The sequence below is a fragment of the Mesoplodon bidens genome (assembly GCF_964165515.1).
Source record: "Mesoplodon bidens genome assembly, chromosome: 14".
NCBI classification, from domain to species: Eukaryota; Metazoa; Chordata; class Mammalia; order Artiodactyla; family Ziphiidae; genus Mesoplodon; species Mesoplodon bidens.
Window position 1 is genome coordinate 1,168,382 of NC_138170.1, and position 20,931 is coordinate 1,189,312.

Consider the following 20,931-nt stretch of genomic DNA (forward strand, 5'->3'; position numbering starts at 1 on the left):
AGACTTAAACACCTCAATAATAGGGCATCAGCTACACTACATAAGAGCACAATGAATCATATGTTTTCTCAAGTTTTCATTTTTGATGCAGCAGATATTATTGACATTATAATTTCAGGTAAGCTGGTACCTTGACAATATCAATAGGGCCTGTGAGGAGAGGAAAAGAACCAAAATTAAATGATTAAATAGAGGTCTTCTCAATAGGGAGACACCAAACTGAGGGGAACTAAAGCAACTACAGAGGCAAGCCCCAGGGAGTACAACTAGTGGCCCTAGACCATGTTCACAAAGTATGTTCTGGCAATTGTGGAAACCAAGAGGTCAAACCAGTGTTCCAGGCATGTCAGCAAGGTCCTGGATATTGTTCTGGCTGGCAGTGTTACTTAATTCAGGTCCCACTAGATGGTAGGGATAAAGCCGTTTCTAGTCTCCATCCCCTTTGAAACTTGGCCTAGGACCGGGGTGGCAGGGCCTGCAAATGGACCCATCAGTATAGTCAGCCACAGCTCCAAAGGGAACAGACTAAATTTTGTCTTCCCCTTTAGGGGTGGGAGCTCAATGAGAAAAATGGGTACAGACTTCCTGGGGAAGGGGAGGACACACGTTGGTCCTTTCTTTCTGGGGATAGCCACTGGGTTCTTAATCTCCCTACCCCTCCCGCACATTTCAATCTAGGGCCTGGGATGCCTTTAACAACTTACCTTGATTTTACTGTCTTTCTTTTGTGTGTAAAATTTTCTTCCCAAGACCTCCATTCCCCGCACTTTGTCCCAGACTAACAGTACCAATTGCTCACTTCTTATCTATTTTCCCCAAGCACTATGTTAACTCCTTTCATTGCATTGTCCCCTTTCACCTTCATAGCAACAACATGGTGCAGGTACTATTATCATATGTCATTGAATCTAAGATGCTGTCCATTATAAGATACACCATTATGTTATATACCACTGAGAAAGAAAAACAATGCCAATTAAATGTGACACATTGCTTTTTCATCACTTAGAAATATTATTTTATTCTTACTAAGAGAGTTCTTTTAGATTAGAATAGTAAGTAAGGGTTAAGAGTACCTGTCTGATCGATGGTGATTGCAAGACATATATAGATATGTATAACTGATTCATTTAGTTATAAAGCAGAAACTAATAATAAAAGAAAGACATATATAGAGCTGTTAGTGAGAAAAAATGTGTCTTAAAATGAATAAATATAATATTATCCCTGTTTTACAGATGAGAAAACTGAGACAGAGAAATTAAACATTTCTGCACAGAAAATTAATAGTCAAGCCAGAATTTGAAGCCAGGCAACTCCATATCCCATTGTTAACCCTTAGGATTAGAAATCTATGTTTTATACATTTGACTACTCTCAGCCTAGAGGACATTCGTCAAACTCGGGTCTATCACTTCCAGAGCTTGGGCCCTTACCTACTATGCAACCTGCCTCATGCTGGGCACATCTCTTATTAGGAGGGCTGGGGCCATCCAAAGCCAGGAGCTCCTACAACCAGCCTTCCTTCTACTGTTGCATGGCATTTGCCCATGGTAGTGTTGAGAATTTCTCTGCTTTGCCCTCCCTTGTTCCATGGCTTTCAGCACCAGGGTCAGAGCCAGAATGTTTATCTCCATCTGCAATTATTTTTTGGAAACCACAGGTCTTCAGGATGGGTGGTAGAACTTAGATCCAGACTCTTCTGCTGAGGATGTCTTCACTGGAATCCAGATGCTCAGGCATAAGTTGGAATGAGGTCCAGAGAAAGTAGGCCTCCTCTGGGGTGGGTGTGACCCACATGAGAGTTTAAACAAGCACAATAAAAACCATATCGTAGTTATCCATTATTTACAAAACTGGTGCATTGCCCCATATGTAGATTTCTGGAAATGTGGTTCCCCACAAAAAAATAAAACAAGACAAAAACACTGAGCTCTCCTACTATAGAATCTTTTGAGGACTGCTCCTCAGATGTTCACTTTGACTGCTCCTTACAAGGTTCTCCACCCAACACCACCAGCTTCTATAGCTGCCCCGGGCCCTTCACCCACTCTCTAGGTGCTTCCCTCAGAGGCCTCTTTCTCACAGTGCATAATCTACCTCAGCTGAGTGTCTTTTCCCATATCTTGGGTTTGGGGGTCTGCCACCTCTGCACTCGAGTCTGAGTGGTGAGAAGCATACCTGGTTCTAGACCCTAGCCCTGGTAAAACATTTTTCCCAGCTTTGGAACATTGCTGAGACTACAAGTCCAGTAGTTCTCATCCCTGGCTACAGTAAGAATCACATGAGGAACTTTTTAAAATACCAATATCAGCTCCATCCCCAGAGATCCCAATTTCATTGGTGTGAGGTAGGGGCCAGACATCATTTGCAAGTTCACTAGGTGATTCTTACTGCAACCAGAGTTGAGAACCTAAGCCAGATAAGCACAGCCATCTAGTCCTAAAGCTCCGGGACCCAACAATGGAGCAGTCAGGCACAGAGGAAACGAGGGGAAGCTGGAGTCCTAGGCAAAGTCCCTCCTACACTTCCTGGGCTCTAGGACACACCTGGCCAAGAGCTGTCTCACCCAGAACTGATGTCTAGGTCTGATTGCTAGGCCCAGGAGGGCCAGCTAGATCTGACATGTATTCTGGCATCCTATTTTTTCTACATTATTTCTACTTTCATTTTTACCTCATGTTGCAGTTACTACAGTCATTTCATAAATCACTGACATCAACTACTAGCCTTCTCACGAGTACGCAGCACTCATATATTCATAGTTTGTTAACAGTTTTTAAACCTGATATACATTTTATTTAAAACCTTCATAATATCAAGGATTCAAATCTAGTGCAACAGAACATTGTACACTGTGACATGTGAATGTACCTGCTGGAGCAAAAGCTTAACACAGAAGCAGATGAATAACCCGTACACAGTTAGTTGAGGGCCCCCCAGAACTGTTGTCTGGTGCCGCAATCATGTTCCAAGGCCCAAAGATTCTATTCACTTGGGGAATTAAAAAATAAACTATTTCAGGAACTTATTCCTCTCCCTCCCTCGAATGTCCCTAGAAGAGCTCACAGAGAAGCAGTAGCTGTCAGCTGACTGCCTGACTTCTGCTTTCCTGTTCTTCCTTCATCTGACCTGCAGTCTTGCCAAAGCTTAGCCACAGGGAAGCAGGAGGGGCCAAGTTTCCTTCTGTGATCGCCAAAAGGCCCTGCATATTTCAGTGTTAGCCGCCTCCTCCGCAGAGGACACACGTTCCTCTCAGACTCGATCTCAAGCCAGAAATCTCACTACGAGACAACTGCTCAGCCAGCCCAGAAGTAAAATAAGAAAAAAATCATGCCACACCCAGAAAATAAGCGACCTGTTGTGTAGAGCAACACTGTTCCAGACGTGCTCTCCCTTCCCAATGTACTTTCCTCTGTCCAGTCCCTGGCCTCCTCCCAGCCCTTACTTGCTGGGTGGAAGTGGAATTGGGTGGCAGATGTTCTCTCTTAATCGTATAACCTGAAGTAACTTGTGACAAACAATCCCTCTCCCAATGCCGTTTTTACTGTAGTGTGCCTGAAATGTGATCTCCAAGAGCGACTTCTCAGCCCGTCCCTGCTCCCTGGAACAGCTGATGGCTCCTTGAGAATGGATGACCCCAAAGGAGACTTCAGTACCCTCTACCAGATGGTTTCCCAATCATCAGCGTCTTGTTACAAGCTCCGGGTGATCAAGTATGGCTCAAGAGAACCTCTCCCAACCATGCAAATATTTATTCTTATTGGTTCCACAGCTAGGAAGAACAGAGGTAAAGGGCATCCCCAAGTGTGAGGCAGCAGGGAGTCAGTTCCAAAGCAGCAACTACAGGTATGGACATGAAGGAGTAAGGTCAGGCTGCTTAGTATGTGGAGATGAATGAGGAGACTGTGGAAGATGTGCCTCAGTAGGGTATTCTGAAGTCTGGATGAGGACTGGAAATCCAGATAGTCTCTGAGAATGCAGAGGGGAAAAAAAGAGCAGCAGAATGATGTTTATCCATTCAGTAAATGTTTATTGAATACCATCGTGACAGAGATCTGACCTTCAAGGAGCAAGTGACACATAGGGTCTACCCCACCTTCCCATTTCTTTAAGTACTAGAATTCCTGTTTCCAGAAGGATCGGTTCCAGGGTGGAATTAGCAATGATGGCAAAGACCATGTTTACTGCTTCCCAGTTCCTGTCACAGTACCATGTGCAGTTATCTGAGTAAGCTTGTCCATGGATCTGCGACCATGGATGCTGCTGGGGACCTTCTTAAATGCACCCTCTTCTTACATGTCTTCTGTCAGCACCTTGCCCCGGAAGAACTAGGCCTGGGATGCAGATGTTTAGCAACTATTGCATGATGTGGTCGCTGCAGCAGGAATGAATGGGACAGAATGAGCTCAGGAGAGGGAATATCCAGCAGAGTCTTGAGGCCTCGTGAGGGCCGCTCCATTCATTGATTAACAGGCTTTGAGCCTCTGCTGTGTGCCACATACCCTGATAGGTGCTAGCCTTACTAAGGTGAATAATTCACAGGCCCTAACCTAAAGGATTTCACAATAGGGTCTTATACTTAAGCTAAATTTAAGTGGATCTGCGTCGAGGCTCTGGATATCTCTGAGGAGACTTTCACTGCCATTGTCTCTTCCCAGGGCTCTAAAATCCACTGGGGTCTGTGAGTCACTGACATATGGACTCCCCTTCATCCTCAGACCCACAAGCTGTTGGCAGCTGGAATGGGATGAGCTGGAAACAAATCAGCAGCATTTCCATGCTTTGTGTCACAGCCTACTGGTGAGTACCCATGTCACCCAGTGAAGAAGAGGAAGAGTGTTAAAGTACCCAACACAGAGAAGCAGCTAATTAATCCTGCCCTGATCCCAAACCTGTCCCAGTCTTCCAGAGGACAGGGAAAAACTGGACCTACTCTGAAATGTGGATTAAATATGACTTGCCTTTGTTGGTTTCACGCTATAGAGAATAATTCCTGAATTCAGTTATATGACACTAAACTTGAAAATCCCTGATTTTGTACATTTAAATGGCAACAGGGAATTTTCCTTAAGTAACTATATTTGAAACCCTATTTTCTTCCTGTCACTGTGCTGGACATTATGGTTTATTTCAATGAAGAGCACTTAGTCTGTGCCAGACATTGTGCTAAGCCCTAGATATTCAGTCTATTATGATAGACATTATCTATGGTCTCAAGAAACTTTCTAATGGAAGAGACAGAATTAAATATGTATATTCTTAACTGTGAGAAGTTTATGAGGGAAAATAAGAGGTTGCTGTAAGAGAGCCTCTCTGTGAAAGTGACAGTTAAACAGATCTGCCACATGAATGGGAATTAGCTAGGTGAAGGGTGGCAGGAAGAGCATTCCAGGTGCAGGGAAAGGCATGTGCAAAGGCCCAAAGGCCGGAAAGAGCTGATCCTCAAGTCAAGCGTGGAATGACCACTGTGACTGAAACAAAAAGAGCAAGGACCAAGAGAGGCAAAAGGGGAGCAGCCAAACGTGAGCAGGGGTCAAATCATACAAAGATTTGTAGTCCACAAACGACCTGGGACTTTACGTACAAAAAGAAATCATTAGAAATGACATCATCTATTTAAGTTTTTAAACAATTAATTGTGCCAAAATTTGGAAATGAACTTTCAGAAGAAAAATGAAAACAAGAAAATGAGGTAGGAGGGCACTGCAGTAGTCTAGGCAAGAGATGATTGTGGCTTGGACTTGGATGTCGGAAGTCAAGATGAGAAAAGTAAACCAATTAAAGAAGTATTTTAGAGAAAGAGAGCACGTGAAGGATTGGATGTAGGGAGTGAGGAATAGCGAAGTATCAAATAACTGCCTGGTTTCTGATTTACCATTTCCTGAAAGGAAAAAACTAAAAGAGCATATACATGAAACAGTAATACAACACCAAGAAAGCAAAATAAAACAATTGTAAATACAATTCAAGGACGTGTATAACTGCTAAGTGGATATAGAATAACAGTTTGACCCAGTAGGATATGAGAGATCAAGACAGCACAGTAATGTGTCCCTTTCACTGTCAGAAGCAGACTTCTTTTTTCCTGTTTCAAAGCCCACACTCCCTTTGAGGTCCACCCACTGAGTTCCTGTTTCCTATCTGAAGAACACCCATCTCCTGTCTTTGCAGAGCAGAGACAACAGATACCTCCTAACTGTTAAAGCCCAAGAGCTCCATTTACTATATTCTACCCAGTTCCTCAGGATCTTGGAGCTATACTCAGGAGAAATTGCTCTCATGGGGCTTCAGTACCTTCTTATAGCACATGATATTTTAAACAGACAGTTGCATTTTAATACACTGCTAGAGGGAGTGTAAATTTTCTGGAAAGTGGTACCCTTCAACACTTCAATTCCACTACTGGGAATATAGCCCAAGAAAACAATGAGAAAAGGAAGCAAAGATATAGGTACCAGCATGTTTATCTCAGTGTTATTTACAATGGTAAGAAACTGGAAACAACTTAAATGTCCTAAATAGAGGAATGGTTAAATTGAAATAGGGGAAAAGTTAGAGGAACAATAATTCAGCCAAACAATGAACCATAATAGTTTACAGTATGTACTATAAACTATTATGGCAATATATTATGTAGCCATAATAGTTTATAGTAAGGATGGGAAAGAGTATTCTCTTCCATCCTGGCTTATATTATATGAGATCAGAGTCTCTGTGCCTCTGAACCTGGGGTTTGAGAATCTGTATTTATTTATTTATTCAACAAAAATTTATTGAGCACTACATGCCAGGTACAGCTGTAGGGGCCAAAGAGACCTCTTCTTTATCACTCCTCTCCCTTGGAAACTCACAAGTATGTGGTTGACCCATGTCTAATAAGATACCCATTTTCAGTAGCACTTACTAAGAGCTAGTCACTTAACCAAGTGCTTTGCATACTTTACCTCATTTAATTCTCACAATAATTCTGTGAGATAGATTGTTGTCCCCATTTTTACAGATGGAGAAGACTGAAGTCTAAAGAGATCAAAGGTCTTACAGTCTAAAGTCTTACCAAAGGTCACACAGCCACTGAAGTGGCCAAGTCAGAATGTAGTTGAATGTAGTTCTGTTGACTATATATCTCATACTTTTAACTCCTTGGCTAAATTCCTACTCCAGGTGTAGCCAGATAAACACAGATCACAACACTGAGGCTACTTCTTCTCCCTTCACTTAGCACCCCAAGCTTCTGTACATCGCTGGACTTGAATTCACTTAAACTAGTACTAGGTACTTGTAGTAGCTCCTTACCCATCTTGTGCTTCTTGTGTTTCACCTCAACCAGATCAAAGACCACTCTCCTTTCCTAGAAAAGGAAGAAGCAAAACTGTGTTTGAATGGCTCTTCCTTCTTGCTTCTCACTTGACATCTCCAAGCAGCAAAAAGCCTGAAAGGTGGTGTGTTATGGAGGGAAGAATTCTTCACAAGCTTCAGCTCATTCATTCAACAACAAATATTTTTGGAGTCCCTACTATGTGACCAGACTTATTTAGCGTTTTAACCTTCCAGATCCTATTTTTACAAGTTTTCAGCACGTCTTTAAGTCCATCCTTGGTTTTATATTCTTTCTTACACCTCTTTCACATGTTCTTTGAAAATCTGATGTAATCAGTTGACTCTTGACTTCTGTTTCTCATTGTCCTGTTTCCCCTCCAGCTAACCTCTCATTCTAACTTCTGTCTTTCTGTTAATAGCAGCACCACCACTGTCTACTCACCCAGGCTTGTAACCTCAGTCACTTTCAGCCTTCTCTCCCTTTACACCCACTTCATGACTAAGTCGTATCAAATTTTTTCTCATAAGTTGTAACTGTCCTTGCCTTCCCATTCCTGCTGCTTGTTCTCACCAAGACTTCTTCAGTAAACTCCTAATTAGCTTCCCTACCTCCAATCTCTCCCTCTTCTAATTTGCCCTGTTCATTAGACCAGATTAATCTTCTTGAAGCATTCCCCTAACTATCACATGTTGTTCACCCAATGACTTAAGTCTTGCCTGCTCTAACCCCATAGCATCTACTGTATGTATTTTTTCTGCCCTTTCCTTTAATTTATATTTCCCTCATTTTCCCTCTTTCCTTTAATATTGCAATAATCTCTTAAGTTTTCTGAATGCTTTTAGTGTTTCTCCTTCCCAATCCATTTTCCAATCTGCCACCAGATTAATATTCTTGAAACACAGCAATGGTCCTGCCACTCTTCAGCTTAAATCTCTTTTGTGGCTTACTATTAATCCTACTTAAAGTGTATATTCCTAAGCCAGGTATTCAAACTCCATCCTTGTCTCCCATTATTCCCCTTCCTGTACATACAGTGCAACCAAATTAATATACAAACTTTAACTTGCCCTACCTTTGAACTTTTTTCGTGTTGTCCCTTCTCCTATCTCCATCTGTTCAAATCCTACCTCATTCTGAAGGACCCAGCTCAAATGGTGCTTCTGCAATGAGGCCTTTCTGGATGCCTGTATTTATCACTAGACCTTCGTGTGTTCTATTTCTTTTTGGAGACAAGCATATTTCAATTAGTTTTTAAATATATGATCCTATGATTTTGGTTAAAGTCTATGATATAAATTTGCCTACCCAGAATCCAGGAAAACGTGGTTGCCTTTTCCTGAAGTTTCTACCACTTCCCCATTTTACCAACTAATTCCTCAGGCTTAGTCAAATTTAGGTTTAGAGTAGAAATTCTCCCTTTGTTATCTCTCTTTGCTGGGAGTCAAGGCCAGGCAGTTTTCTAATCTGTTGTGGTAAAGTGTAATTCGTATTGTCTGTGAAAAGCATGGGCTTTGGGCTCGTATGGTCCTAGATTCCTGACAGCTTCATTATTTCCCAATTGGGTGAAGTCAGGCCATAAACTTAACCTCTCTAAGCCTCAGTGTATTTATCTATTTGTAACCCTAACAAATCTAGTGGTCCCATGTGGTTTTGTCTCTATATAAATGGCATGTAAAGAAGCACTACCCAGAGGACAAAAAGTAATTTTAAAATTAACTTATGTGTGCTTTCAAAGAACGCCAAAGAGGAAATAGTTCATTACCCACAATGACATGTTTCAAATTTTCTTCCTCTACCCCTCAATCATATCTAACCTGGAGATGTTCCAAGAGCCTTTCACACACACGCACACCCAAAAACTAAAACTCTGTCTGTATCCCCAGTCCCTGTTCCTCTATCTTCTTCCTCTCTCAGATATATATATATATATATTCTATAGATTAACTTAGCCTCTCTGACATAATCCCCTCCCTCTTAGGTCCTATCTCTCTCCACCTATTTAAACTATCCAGGAATAGAACCCACACAGCTTCTCCTTCCATGAGTAGAAGTGGAGTGGGAGAGAAGGAAAAAAGGGAGAAGGTGCATGACAAACATATTAGTAACCCTTGTCCCTTTCACATGTAAAACAGATACACCTCACGTGAAATATACCTGGTCTTTAAGATGATTAAGTCATACTACATGTGTAAAGCACGTAGCATACATCTGGCATATGATTTGTACATAATGGTTGGTTAGTAGTTCTACAAATTCCATTTGTTTATTTTTTATGGATTCTAATTCTCTGGAGAAATTCTCCGTATTTTCACCTATTTTCGTGAACAAGCTAATCACAGTTATTTTAAGGTACTTTGCTAACCTCAGCACTTGGATCACCTGTCGCCTTGTTGCTGTTGTCTCTTTCTTCATTTGGTTTTCAGACATGTGGTCCTGTCTTTTGGTAAACCCGGTAATATTTTGATGAAAGATACTCATTGTGTCTAAATAAATTGTAGAGGCTCCAGTTGGTGTTGGCCTCTTCTGAGAGGGTTCATCCTGCCCTGCACTAAGCAGATAGCGTGTTGGCAAATCATCCTTTTCCACTCAGGAGCTATGCTGAGTCAAGGTTGGACTGCAGTCCTGCTAAGTCTCAATCTACCCTGGTTTGCTCCTTGCCCTCTAGGATTTACCACTGAAAACCTGGTCTGTAATGTGTATCCCCTCCCCTTGGACGATCCCAACTCTAATCACTCCTTCCCAAGTCTGCTAAGATGCTCTACTTCTAGAGGCTTTCTTTCTCCTTGGGTGTTTTTGTCTGCTCCATGCAGCCCCAGTATTTGGCAAATGTGCTGAGTGAGAAGTTGGCTTGAGCACCCATCTTACCCCTTCCAAGTCTCCACCAGAAAGTTCTGGTAGTTTCTCTGTTCCCTTACAAGTGCCTCAGGAGGTACAAATCCTAGATTCTCAGCTCCCACCCCCACTCCCTCCAACTCAGAATAGACATATGCCCTCAGGATAAAAGCAATTGCAATACCTCCCTCACCTCTCTGAATTCTTCCTTCTCCAGAGACGGAGCCACCGCTCACTTTTATTGTCTCAGCATCTTCTCACTGCCTTCAGACAAATGGTTTCTGTATATTTTTCAGCTTTGCTAGTTATACTAGGCAGGAAAGCCAGTCTGCCTCTGGCCATTCCAACCCACTCAGATTGTAGAGGTTGATGGTTATTAAATGTTCATTTATTCCCTTTTGCATCCTTTATCTGGCTAGACAGCCTATAATACATTTTTCTGGTTTACCCTCAGTTAGTTGGCTGGTTCCACCATGTTCTCATTTTCAGGTTCCTGGTTTTTCTTACAAGTATGTATAAGCATAGCTTCTGGCAAAAATGGGTGGTTTGCATTTTTATGATCTTATCTAATCTTGGCTCTATTATCACCCTACCCTTATTTTTCCTTTGCCTAATACCCCTAATTGTTTATTTTATATTTTTTGTTGTTGCCTTTTTCTAAACTTGGATAACTACTTTGTGGAATGTGGTAGGGAATTATATATATATTTTTTCCAAGTATTTACTAGATGTATTTTTTCATCACCAGGAAAACATCATTTCAATTACGAAATCCTACTACATAGTCCCAGTTATGTAGCTAGTGACTCACTTTTCACATCCTCATTTCTCTTACAAAGTCATGTCTGTCTGAACTAGGAAAAGAAATGAAAATACCACGTAGATCTTTCAGTTTCATAGTTAAAATGTCAGAGTTTCTGGAGACACGTTCCAGAGTTTTACGGGCCATGTCTGCCCTAATTGGCCACAGGAGTGACAGGATTCAAGCCAAGGTATGCCCAGCAGGAGTCTAATTACATAGGCAATGACCTGGTTGGGCTGTAAATGGGTGGGGAAATGGAAATTTCTTGGTTATATTAGGCGAAGAGTCAAGCAAGAATCCAAGCTGAGTGGGGTGATGGCAGGTCAGGAGCCATTTTTTTTTTTTTTTTTTTTTTTTTGCGGTACGCGGGCCTCTCACTGTTGTGGCCTCTCCCGTTGCGGAGCACAGGCTCCGGACGCGCAGGCTCAGCGGCCATGGGTCACGGGCCCAGCCGCTCCGCGGCATGTGGGATCTTCCCGGACCGGGGCACGAACCCGTGTCCCCTGCATCGGCAGGCGGACTCTCAACCACTGCACCACCAGGGAAGCCCCCAGGAGCCATTTTTTTAAAATAAATGTATTTATTTATTTATGACTGCATTGGGTCTTAGTTACTGCATGCGGGCTTTCTCTAGTTGTGGCAAGCGGGGGCTACTCTTCGTTGCGGTGCACAGGCTTATCATTGCAGTTGCTTCTCTTTGCAGTTGCTTCTCTTGTTGCGGAGCACAGGCTCTAGGCGTGTGGGCTTCAGTAGTTGCAGCATGCAGGCTCAGTAGTTGTGGCTCACAGGCTCTAGAGCACAGGCTCAGTAGTTGTGGAGTACAGGCTTAGTTGCTCTGCAGCATGTGTTATCTTCCTGGACCAGGGGTTGTACCCGTGTCCCCTGCATTGGCAGGCAGATTCTTAACCACTGCGCCACCAGGGAAGTCCCAGGAGCTATTTTTTTAAAAATGATCAGAATGAAGTTAGCGTATACAGCCTCCAGGGGATACAGAGAGGGGCTAGAATAGCAGGATAGCACTACGTCAGTGAGCTTCTTGTGACCCAGCTTGTCTGTTTCTCTTGCTTCATCTTTCACCATGCCCCTTCTATCCTCCACTCCAGCCACACTAATAAATTACTAAATGTCCCCCAAAGATGCTAAACTGCTTCACACAGCCACACCCTTTTTCATGCTGAGCCCTTCCCCTTGCCTCTATGAACCTGACAAATTTTTAATTTTTTCCCAGATTCTGCTTAAATACTTTCAATCTGAAGCTTTTCCTGCCCCCCACCATAACCTGCACCCACTCATCCTTTTTGACCCTTCCCCACCCATGTACCTATTGCCACATCTATTTTGAACTTCACAGAACTGATAAACGGTAGGAATATGCACCTTAGCTCTCTGATGTGAGAAATGTCACATTATTATATTTTTCTAAATCAAATTTTAAAAATATTAGTCCCCAAGTGCTAGGATGCTGACACACTCAATATCTTTATGAGTGCCTCTCCCCCTCCCTACGGTCATCCTCATAATCCTAGGGGGGCTAACAGTCCAGAAAATGTGGAAAATGTCCCTTTGGTCTTCAATACACCTCCAGTATTGTTGAATAGAAGTGACAAGGGCAGACATCTTTGTCTTGCTCCTAATCTTAGGGGCAAGGCACCCAGTCTTTCACCACTACTTATGATGTTAGCTGTAGGTTTTTTGTAGAGGCCTTTGTTAGGGTGAAGAAGTTCCATCCTGTTGAATGTTTTTATCATGAATTTTATCAAATGCTCTTTCTGCATCTATTGAGATGATTATGTAGTTTCGTCCATTAGTCTATTACCATGATATATTATTACATTGTTTGACTTTTGGATATGAAGCTAACCTTGTATTCCTAGAATAAATCCCTCTTGTTATGTATAATCCTTTTTATATATTACTGGATTTGGTTGGCTGGTATGTTGTTGAGGATTTTTGCATCTATATTCATAAGGGATATTTGTCTGTAATTTTCTTGTGATGTCTTTTTCTAGTTTTAGTATCAGGGTAATACTAGCCTTACAGATGAGTTGCAAAGTGTTCCTTCATCTTCTGTTTTTTTGGAAGAATTTCTAAAGGATTAATGTTATGTCTTTAAAGGTTTGGTACAATTCACCAGTGGAGCCACCTGGGCCTTGACTTTTTTGTGGAAAATTTTCTGATTGCTAATTCTATATCTTTACTTGTTATAGGTTGTACAAAAAAGTTAATATAGCAGACCTGAAATTCCTTTCCTTAGAAAGTCCTGCTTGCAAGATTGACCCTTGGCTGGCATCTGGGAACTTGGATTTAGGGAATGTTTCCACCATCTCCTAAATAATAAGAGTGGCTTACTGTGCCTAAGCTGTGCAAAAGTATATGCTGACATCTGCTTTTCTTCTAGGAGTCTAGAATTTTGGTATGTGCTAGGTACAGAGTGCCTATGTGACCAGCCTCCAAAAAAATGTTGGACGCTGACTCTCTAATGACTTCTCCTGGTAGGCAACATTTTACACATGTTGTCACAATTCAACACTAGAGGAATTAAGTACATTCTGTGTGACTCCATAGGTAGAGGACTCTTAAAAGCTTGCACCTTGTTTCCTCTGGACTTCATCCCATGAGATTTTCTCCATGCTGATTTTCCTTTGTATTCTCTGGATGTAATAAGTAATATTTATGAGTATGACTATATGCTAAGTCCTGTGAGTCTTCTTAGTGAATCACTGAACCTGGGAGTGGTCTTGGGGACCCCGACACAGATTTATTCAGATTTTCTATTTCCTTTTTTTTTTTTTTTTGCGGTACATGGGCCTCTCACTGTTGTGGCCTCTCCCATTGTGGAGCACAGGCTCCGGATGCGCAGGCTCAGCAGCCATGGCTCACGGGCCCAGCCGCTCCGCGGCATGCGGGATCTTCCTGGACCAGGGCACGAACCCGTGTCCCCTGCATCGGCAGGTGAACTCTCAACCACTGTGCCACCAGGGAAGCCCTCTATTTCCTTTTGAGTCAATCTCAGCAGTTTGTGTCTTTCTAGGAATCTGTCCTTTTCATCTAGGTTATCTAATTTGTTGTCATATAATTGTTTACAATATTCTCTTGTAATCCTTTTCATTTCTGTAAGGTGAGTAGTGATTCCACCTCTTTTTTTTTTATTTTAGTAACTTAGATATTTTCTCTTTTTTCCATTGATCAATCTAGCTAACAGGTTTTTTGTTTGTTTGTTTGTTTGTTTTTGTTTTGTTTTGTTTGATCTTTTCAAAGAATCAACTTTGGTTCCATGATTTTCTCTATTGTTTTTATATTCTCTATTTCATTTCTTTCTACTCCCGTATTTTTTAATTTCCTTCCTTCTACTTGCTTTAGGTTTGGTTTGGTCTTCTCTTTCTAGTTTCTTAAGGTGGAAGGTTAAGTTATTGATTTGAGATCTTTCTTCTTTTTACTTTAATAGAGGAGTTTTCAGCTATAAATGTCCCTCTAAGCACTGCTTTAGCTGTATTTCATAAGTTTTGGTATGTTGTGTTTTTACTTAAACTCATATCAAATTATTTTCTAATTTCCCTGGTGATTTCTTCTTTGATTCACTGATTACTTAGGAGTATGTTATTTAATTTTCACATACTTATGAATTTCCCAAATTTCTTTTCATTATTGATTTCTAATTGCATTCCACCATGGTCAGAGAAGATACTTTGGATGATATGATTTTTTTTTAAGTTCTTCAGATACAATCCAATATCTTTTTTTAAAATTTTATTTATTTATTTAGTTTTGGCTGTGTTGGGTCTTCATTGTGGTATGCGGGCTTCTCATTGAGGTGGCTTCTCTTGGTGCGGAGCTCGGGCTCTAGGCGCACGAGCTCAGTTAGTTGTGGCAGGTGGGCTCAGTAGTTGTGGCTCAGGGGCTTAGTTGCTCCACAGCATGTGGGATCTTCCCAAACCAGGGCTCGAACCCATGTCCCCTGCATTGGCAGGTGGATTCCCAACCACTGCAGCACCAGGGAAGCCCTGGATGATTTTAATCTTTTAAAATGTATTGTAGTTTGTTTTATGGCCTATTCTGGAGAATGTTCCATGTTCACTTGAGAAGAATGTATAATCTGCTGTTTGGGGGTTTGAAACCTCTTTTACCATCTTCCCCCGGTCTCCTTTTTGGAAGCCAGTGTGAGAGTAGCCGAGTAGTGGATACTGTATCTTCTTTTTCTTCCCCTCCTGGGTCCTGCCTTCTGGAGTCAGAGAATAAGCAAATAATGCCAAATTAACAACCTCTTGCTGATGTCCTTCCAGATTCCCAAAACCCCCAGGTATGCATGGCTTTTCTGTAACTAGCTGTGACTTCTCTTCCTAGATGCATCGTGACAATAAAATGTTTCTCTTCCCACAAGCACTACAAAATGAGTGCTCCTGCTCTCCCCTACTCTCAGGAACACTCCCACTCAGGAGTTGGTCAACGCTTCTTTAATGGTTGGATTTGGTCCCACATCATCGTACTGATGGCAAACCAAGGGAGCGCTGGTTTGGTGAGATTAGAGCTTTTACCTGATATAATAAACCCCCATCTGCCTGCCCTTCTGACAGTGCCATTAAAATTGTCCCTTCTACTCCTGTTTCCCCATATACCCAGAAGTGAGTAACCACATCCTCTTCCTTTTCTTTGAAATCTGTAAAGGATCCATTTGTCTGTAACTAACAGAAAACCAATCCAACTCTACTTTGAGTAATTAAGAGTTTATTTTTCTCATGTAACAAGAAGTGCAGGGACAGACAATTCTGGGGCTGACGCAGTTGATCAACACCATCAAGGACCCAGACTTTTTCCATCTTCCCACTGCAGCATCCACAGCAGGTGTACTTTTCATCCTTATGCCTGCTGCCTCATGGCCACAAGATGGCTGCTGCACCTTAAGACCAAGTCTTGTCCTAGGGAGGAAGAAGGGGTAGGGTGTGGAGGCAAAAAGCCTGCCAGAGTATTACAGAGCTTTTCCAGAAGCCCCACCCAGCAACTTCTGCTGATGTCTCATTATGTAAGTATAGGTCACATATCACCCCACACCAGTCACTGAAAGACTGAAAAATGGGTAAAGACAAGGGAGAGGGCAAGGGAGAGAGGAGCAGTGGCCGGGAAACCAACAATGGCTGCCACGCCTTCCTTCACAGCTTTAGTAGTTAGAAGTGGGAGAGGATGACTTTAATCAGGCTGAGCTTGGAGTATGACATTGCATTCAATTCTGTCCCTGTCACACCTGTTCTAATAAGAATCTATCCCCACTTCCTAAAATCTAAACTTCCTGGCACCTTCTGTAGCAAAGTCCCTAAGCACAACATAAATATAGACACATTTTCACCTGCCTTCTGGTAAATTCAGCATCCAACTCATGCTCCTTTTTTTAGAATTAGCAAAAACATATTCTAAAGTACTCAGCAGTCATCCACAGTCATTAAGCATTGTTCAATTTGAGGACTCCAAAGGTTAGTCTTCTGGGACATCACCATGCCACTCTCTTTTCTCAGCCCAGATACCTGGTTTGTCAGTTAACCATTTCCATCACAGGTACAATGTCTGTACAAACAAGTCAACCCATGACCTGGTTCAAGCTTGGGTCCTGGACTTCAAGTAATCACTGTCCAGGAAGAGGTTAGAAATTCAAAGTCAAAATAGAAGACTTAAAGTTCAATTTCCCTATCTCTCACTTTCTCAGGAAAGTGAAAATGCAGATAAATTAATATCTTTATCAAACTCTAATAAGTACATTTGCCTGTCTTCCTTCCAGAGCCTTCCATCAACCTCTCTGTAAATCAGCCCAGAAGTTTTAAAGCATTCTGTAAAATCCTTTCAAATCAGCCTCTTCCCAGTCCTCTGATAGTTCACACATCAGGAGTTACTTTTGAAAGACCTCACATATTTCTGCATACAGTTCTCTAACAGAATCTTAGCTATTGTCTCAAAGTCAATAGACTCAAATTCTAAAGATCATAATTTTTTTGTGTGCCACATTCAAAGTTTCTTAGTAATCCTAGGGTGTAGTGGTTTTGAATTTATTTCATAACTCTGAGGTGCAAGAAATGTCATATTGCCATAGTTTTAGCCCCCAGGGACTTGCCACCGTGGCAAGATATTCTATTCTCCATGGAGTCTTGGAAAGGTAACCAATTGCCCCAGTTTGCCCAGGACTGAAGTGTTTTCTGGGACACAGGACTTTCAGTGCTAAAGATGGGCAAACTGAAACAGTTGGTCATCCTAAATCTTGGACAAACATTAGTTTACAAACCTTCTGCTTACTATATTACAAGCTCTAAGAGGGCAACGAACATGTCTAATGAATTTCTATATACCCATGCCTAGTGCTTGGGACATAATAGGCATTCAATAAATTCTTAAAAAATAAACAAACTAATCTACAAACAAATTCATGAAACAGCATGAAAAAAAGAAGATTAAAATAATGATAATAATTCAAAGCCTGAGCCACATTGGAAGTTACTTGAGCCAAATGAAATGGAGTGCCCTGCAATTTCCTAATATCCCTTCCAGAGAACATCCCTTCCAGGCTTAAAAAGGCCATGTCCATATACCCTGAGAAAACCATAATTCAAAAAGAGTCATGTACCACAATGTTCATTGCAGCTCTATTTACAATAGCCAGGACATGGAAGCCACCTAAGTGTCCATCGACAGATGGATGGATAAAGAAGATGTGGCACATATATACAATGGAATGTTACTCAACCATAAAAAGAAATGAAATTGAGTTATTAGTAGTGAGGTGGGTGGACCTAGAGACTGTCATACAGAGTGAAGTAAGTCAGAAAGAGAAAAACAAATACTGTATGCTAACACATATATATGGAATCTAAAAAAAAAAAAAAAAAAAAGGTTCTGAAGAACCCAAGGGCAGGATAGGAATAAAGACACAGATGTAGAGAATGGACCTGAGGACACAGGGAGGGGGAAGGGTAAGCTGGGACAAAGTGAGAGAGTGGCATGGACATATATACGCTACCAAATGTAAAACAGATAGCTAGTGGGAAGCAGCCGCATAGCACAGGGAGATCAGCTCGGTGCTTTGCGTCCACCTAGAGGGGTGGGATAGGGAGGGTGGGAGGGAGACACAAGAGGGAGGGGATATGGGGATATATGTATGTGTATAGCTGATTCACTTTGTTATACAGCAGAAACTAACACACCATTGTAAAGCAATTATACTCCAATAAAGATGTTTAAAAAAAAAGGCCATGTCCTCAGAGCAGGAGCAAATTCTCCCCATGCACACATACACCATGATTTCCATATCATTTATTTCCAGTCTGATGGACTTGGGAGGCATCAGGTAGACTTTCCATACATTTTGTATCTGTTCTTCAGGAAGACAGCACATCTCCAGATATAAGCAAAATGTTAAGAAAGCATGAACTTCTGAAGGCACCTACCACCTGCCTGACTTACCAGACCCCCTCAGAGTTCTGTGCTGTACAGAATGATGACACTGCTTTAAACTGTGTAGAACTGGGTGAGAGGAGGGCGAGCAAGCGGGCCAGCGACCGACTGGCCGGTGGGGTGGGGTTGCGGAGAATAACGTGATACAGCCTCGACCACCAGAAGGGGCCCAGCAGGGTTGATGTGTTGTCCTAGAGAAGGAACTGGAAGCAATCAAAGCTTGAGTCGGGAGATGGAAGAAGAAGCTGAGAAGCTAAAGGAGCTGCAGAATGAAGTACAGAAGCAAATGAATATGAGTCCACCTCCAGCAATGCCGGCCCACTGACCGTGTCCCTTGAGGAGAAGATGGAGGCCGACGCCCGTTCCACCTATGCTGGCAAAGTGGACTGTGGTGCAACCGCGGAAGAGCTGGAGGCACACTTTCATGGCTGCGGTTCAGTCAACCACGTTACCATCCTCTGTGACAAATTTAGTGGCCATCCCAAAGAGTTTGCATATATAGGGTTCTCAGACAAACAGTCAGCGAGGGCTTCCCTGGCCTTAGATGACTCCCTATTTAGAGGAAGACAAATCAAGGTGATCCCAAAGCGAGCCAACAGACCAGGCATCAGCACAGCAGACCAGGGTCTCCCACAAGTCCGATTCCGAGCCCGGACCCCCGACTACAACAGTTCCCCCTCTTAATTCTACAGTGGTTTTAACAGCAGGCCCTGGGGTCATGTCTACAGGGGCTGGGCTAGAGAGACATCATGGTATTCCCCTTACTTTAAAAAAGTGTGTAGTGGCGGGGGGGGGGGGAAGAGGAAAGAAGGGAGACAAAAGAATTTTTTTTTTTAAAGAAAAACAGGAAAAAAGACGTTTCTAGAACTCCAGCCCCACCCCCCCACCCCAGCACATTTGCTCTGGGGTATAATTCTAATGCCACAGCAGGTTTTTACTGCTTCACTGTGTCACTTTCCACTTGTCTTCCACAAGACACTGATAATTCCTCTATCCCCTTAAAATCTTTTTTCTCCTTTTTGCCTTTCCTCTTGTATTATTTCTTCCAACTTTTCATATATGTTAGAGTGGGTAGAGCTAGTGTGCTTTCTTTCATCTTATGTAGCAAGGAGACTGTTATGTACCTGTTATGATGATCACCTCAAGGAAGAGAACACAATTTAAAGATTTAAAGATGATTGTAACAGTCCCGACTCCGTGGTTCCTGGAGTTGTGGTTTTCCTTGAAAAACTACCACAGAAAATTGTCTCATTTCCATGCCTGGTTTAAAACGGTACATGCAGAACATCTGCTAATATGTCTGCTTGTCTCTTCTTCTTACCCATATGCTAACTTATTTAATCTCCATGGCAGATGACAAAGTGTCACCCCTCTGTTCTGCAGTACCCTTCACTCAAAGAGTTGCCACCCCCAGAATTTTGACCCTTCTTTTTGTCCTGTGATGGCGTGAGTTGATATCAAGGGCCCTGTCCCCACCCACCTCCTTGTACCAAAGCTTTCCTCTCCCTGATCTCTCCTCCTCCTCTCTCTTCCCAGGTGACTTTGACCACCTTTTTTTTAAGCCCTCTCTGGACATTCCAGGGACATTCCCCAATCAGCCCACTCTAACCCCAGTTGTGCATCACAAGCAAAATTATCACCCTCAAAATGAGACCTGAATTTTCACAGCATCCCACAGAAGTCTCTGTTTTAAGGCTCTGTTTTTAAGGATTTCAGTTCTTGAAACTCCACATTTATCATTGAGTAATATATTAGCCCCCTGTAAGGTGAACACCTACTTCATCTCTGAACTTGTCTCTGCATTGATAACCCTTTGTGTATGTCCCTAATCAGGGGAAAAGAGTAGTACCTTGGGGCACTGGTGATTCAGGCAGAAAGTCCCTCCCTCCCCAGGGCCAGGGTGAAATGGCTCAGCCCGCCCTGACACCCCCAGAGGAACTTGGGGAAGCCTCAATTGGGACTAATCCTCCAAACACGCCAAAGACTGAAGATGAACCAGCGTTTATGTATGTCTTTGTTTCAGAAAAGAGAATGGCTGCTATTGGCCAAAGGGGAGCCCCTGAGCCAAGGACACAGACTGAGAGAGCCCGCCAGCACCTTCTACGTGATCCTGCCGTCTCGCTCTCCCACTCTGCTGGTGAAGGCAGTGGCCACTCGGGAACTGATGCTGCCCAGCCCTTTCCCCCTGCTACCTGAGGACGTGCCTGATGACAGCTGTAAGACTGTGGAGGCAAGTGAGCCCAGATCTCATGGGATAGATAGAGCGGAGAAAAGAGAATAGAGTTCAAGAAAGGGATGAGGGAAAGGAGTGAGCCCCTGAAGGAAAGGACAGGGGAGCGGAGGCAGAGGTGGTTCCAAGGGTGTGGCAAGAGGAGCAGAGAAGAAAGCAAGGAACCGAGGCCAGACAGAAGGACGTAAGCAAGCGTCTGCGAGCCGGTGTATTCCCACGGGGCTTGCTCTGCAATGTGTGTATGCATGTGTGTGTACCTGTGTTTGTGTGCATCTATTTCTGAGAAAGAGAGGAAAAGGCAGCCAATGTAGGCACCGA

General features: G+C 42.7%; 1 protein-coding gene and 1 pseudogene across 5 annotated transcripts in view; both read left to right on the forward strand.

The window, feature by feature from the left end:
* Positions 1–20,931, forward strand: part of M1AP (meiosis 1 associated protein) — a 95,009-nt gene that overhangs the window by 70,622 nt on the left and 3,456 nt on the right. For 2 of the 4 annotated variants that reach the window (XM_081254650.1, XM_081254652.1), the window contains exons 6-8: positions 3,554–3,716; positions 4,662–4,803; positions 20,407–20,906. In XM_081254650.1, the coding sequence (XP_081110776.1) occupies positions 3,554–3,716; positions 4,662–4,803; positions 20,407–20,664 (563 nt within the window). In that variant the 3' untranslated portion in view covers positions 20,665–20,906. Of the gene's footprint in view, positions 1–3,553; positions 3,717–4,661; positions 4,804–20,406; positions 20,908–20,931 lie in introns of those variants that run through there. The other 2 variants (XM_081254653.1, XM_081254651.1) reach the window with 2 other exon arrangements.
* LOC308628002 (polyadenylate-binding protein 2-like) lies at positions 18,590–19,220 on the forward strand (annotated as a pseudogene). Its single transcript has one exon. The product of its transcript is annotated as a polyadenylate-binding protein 2-like (transcript).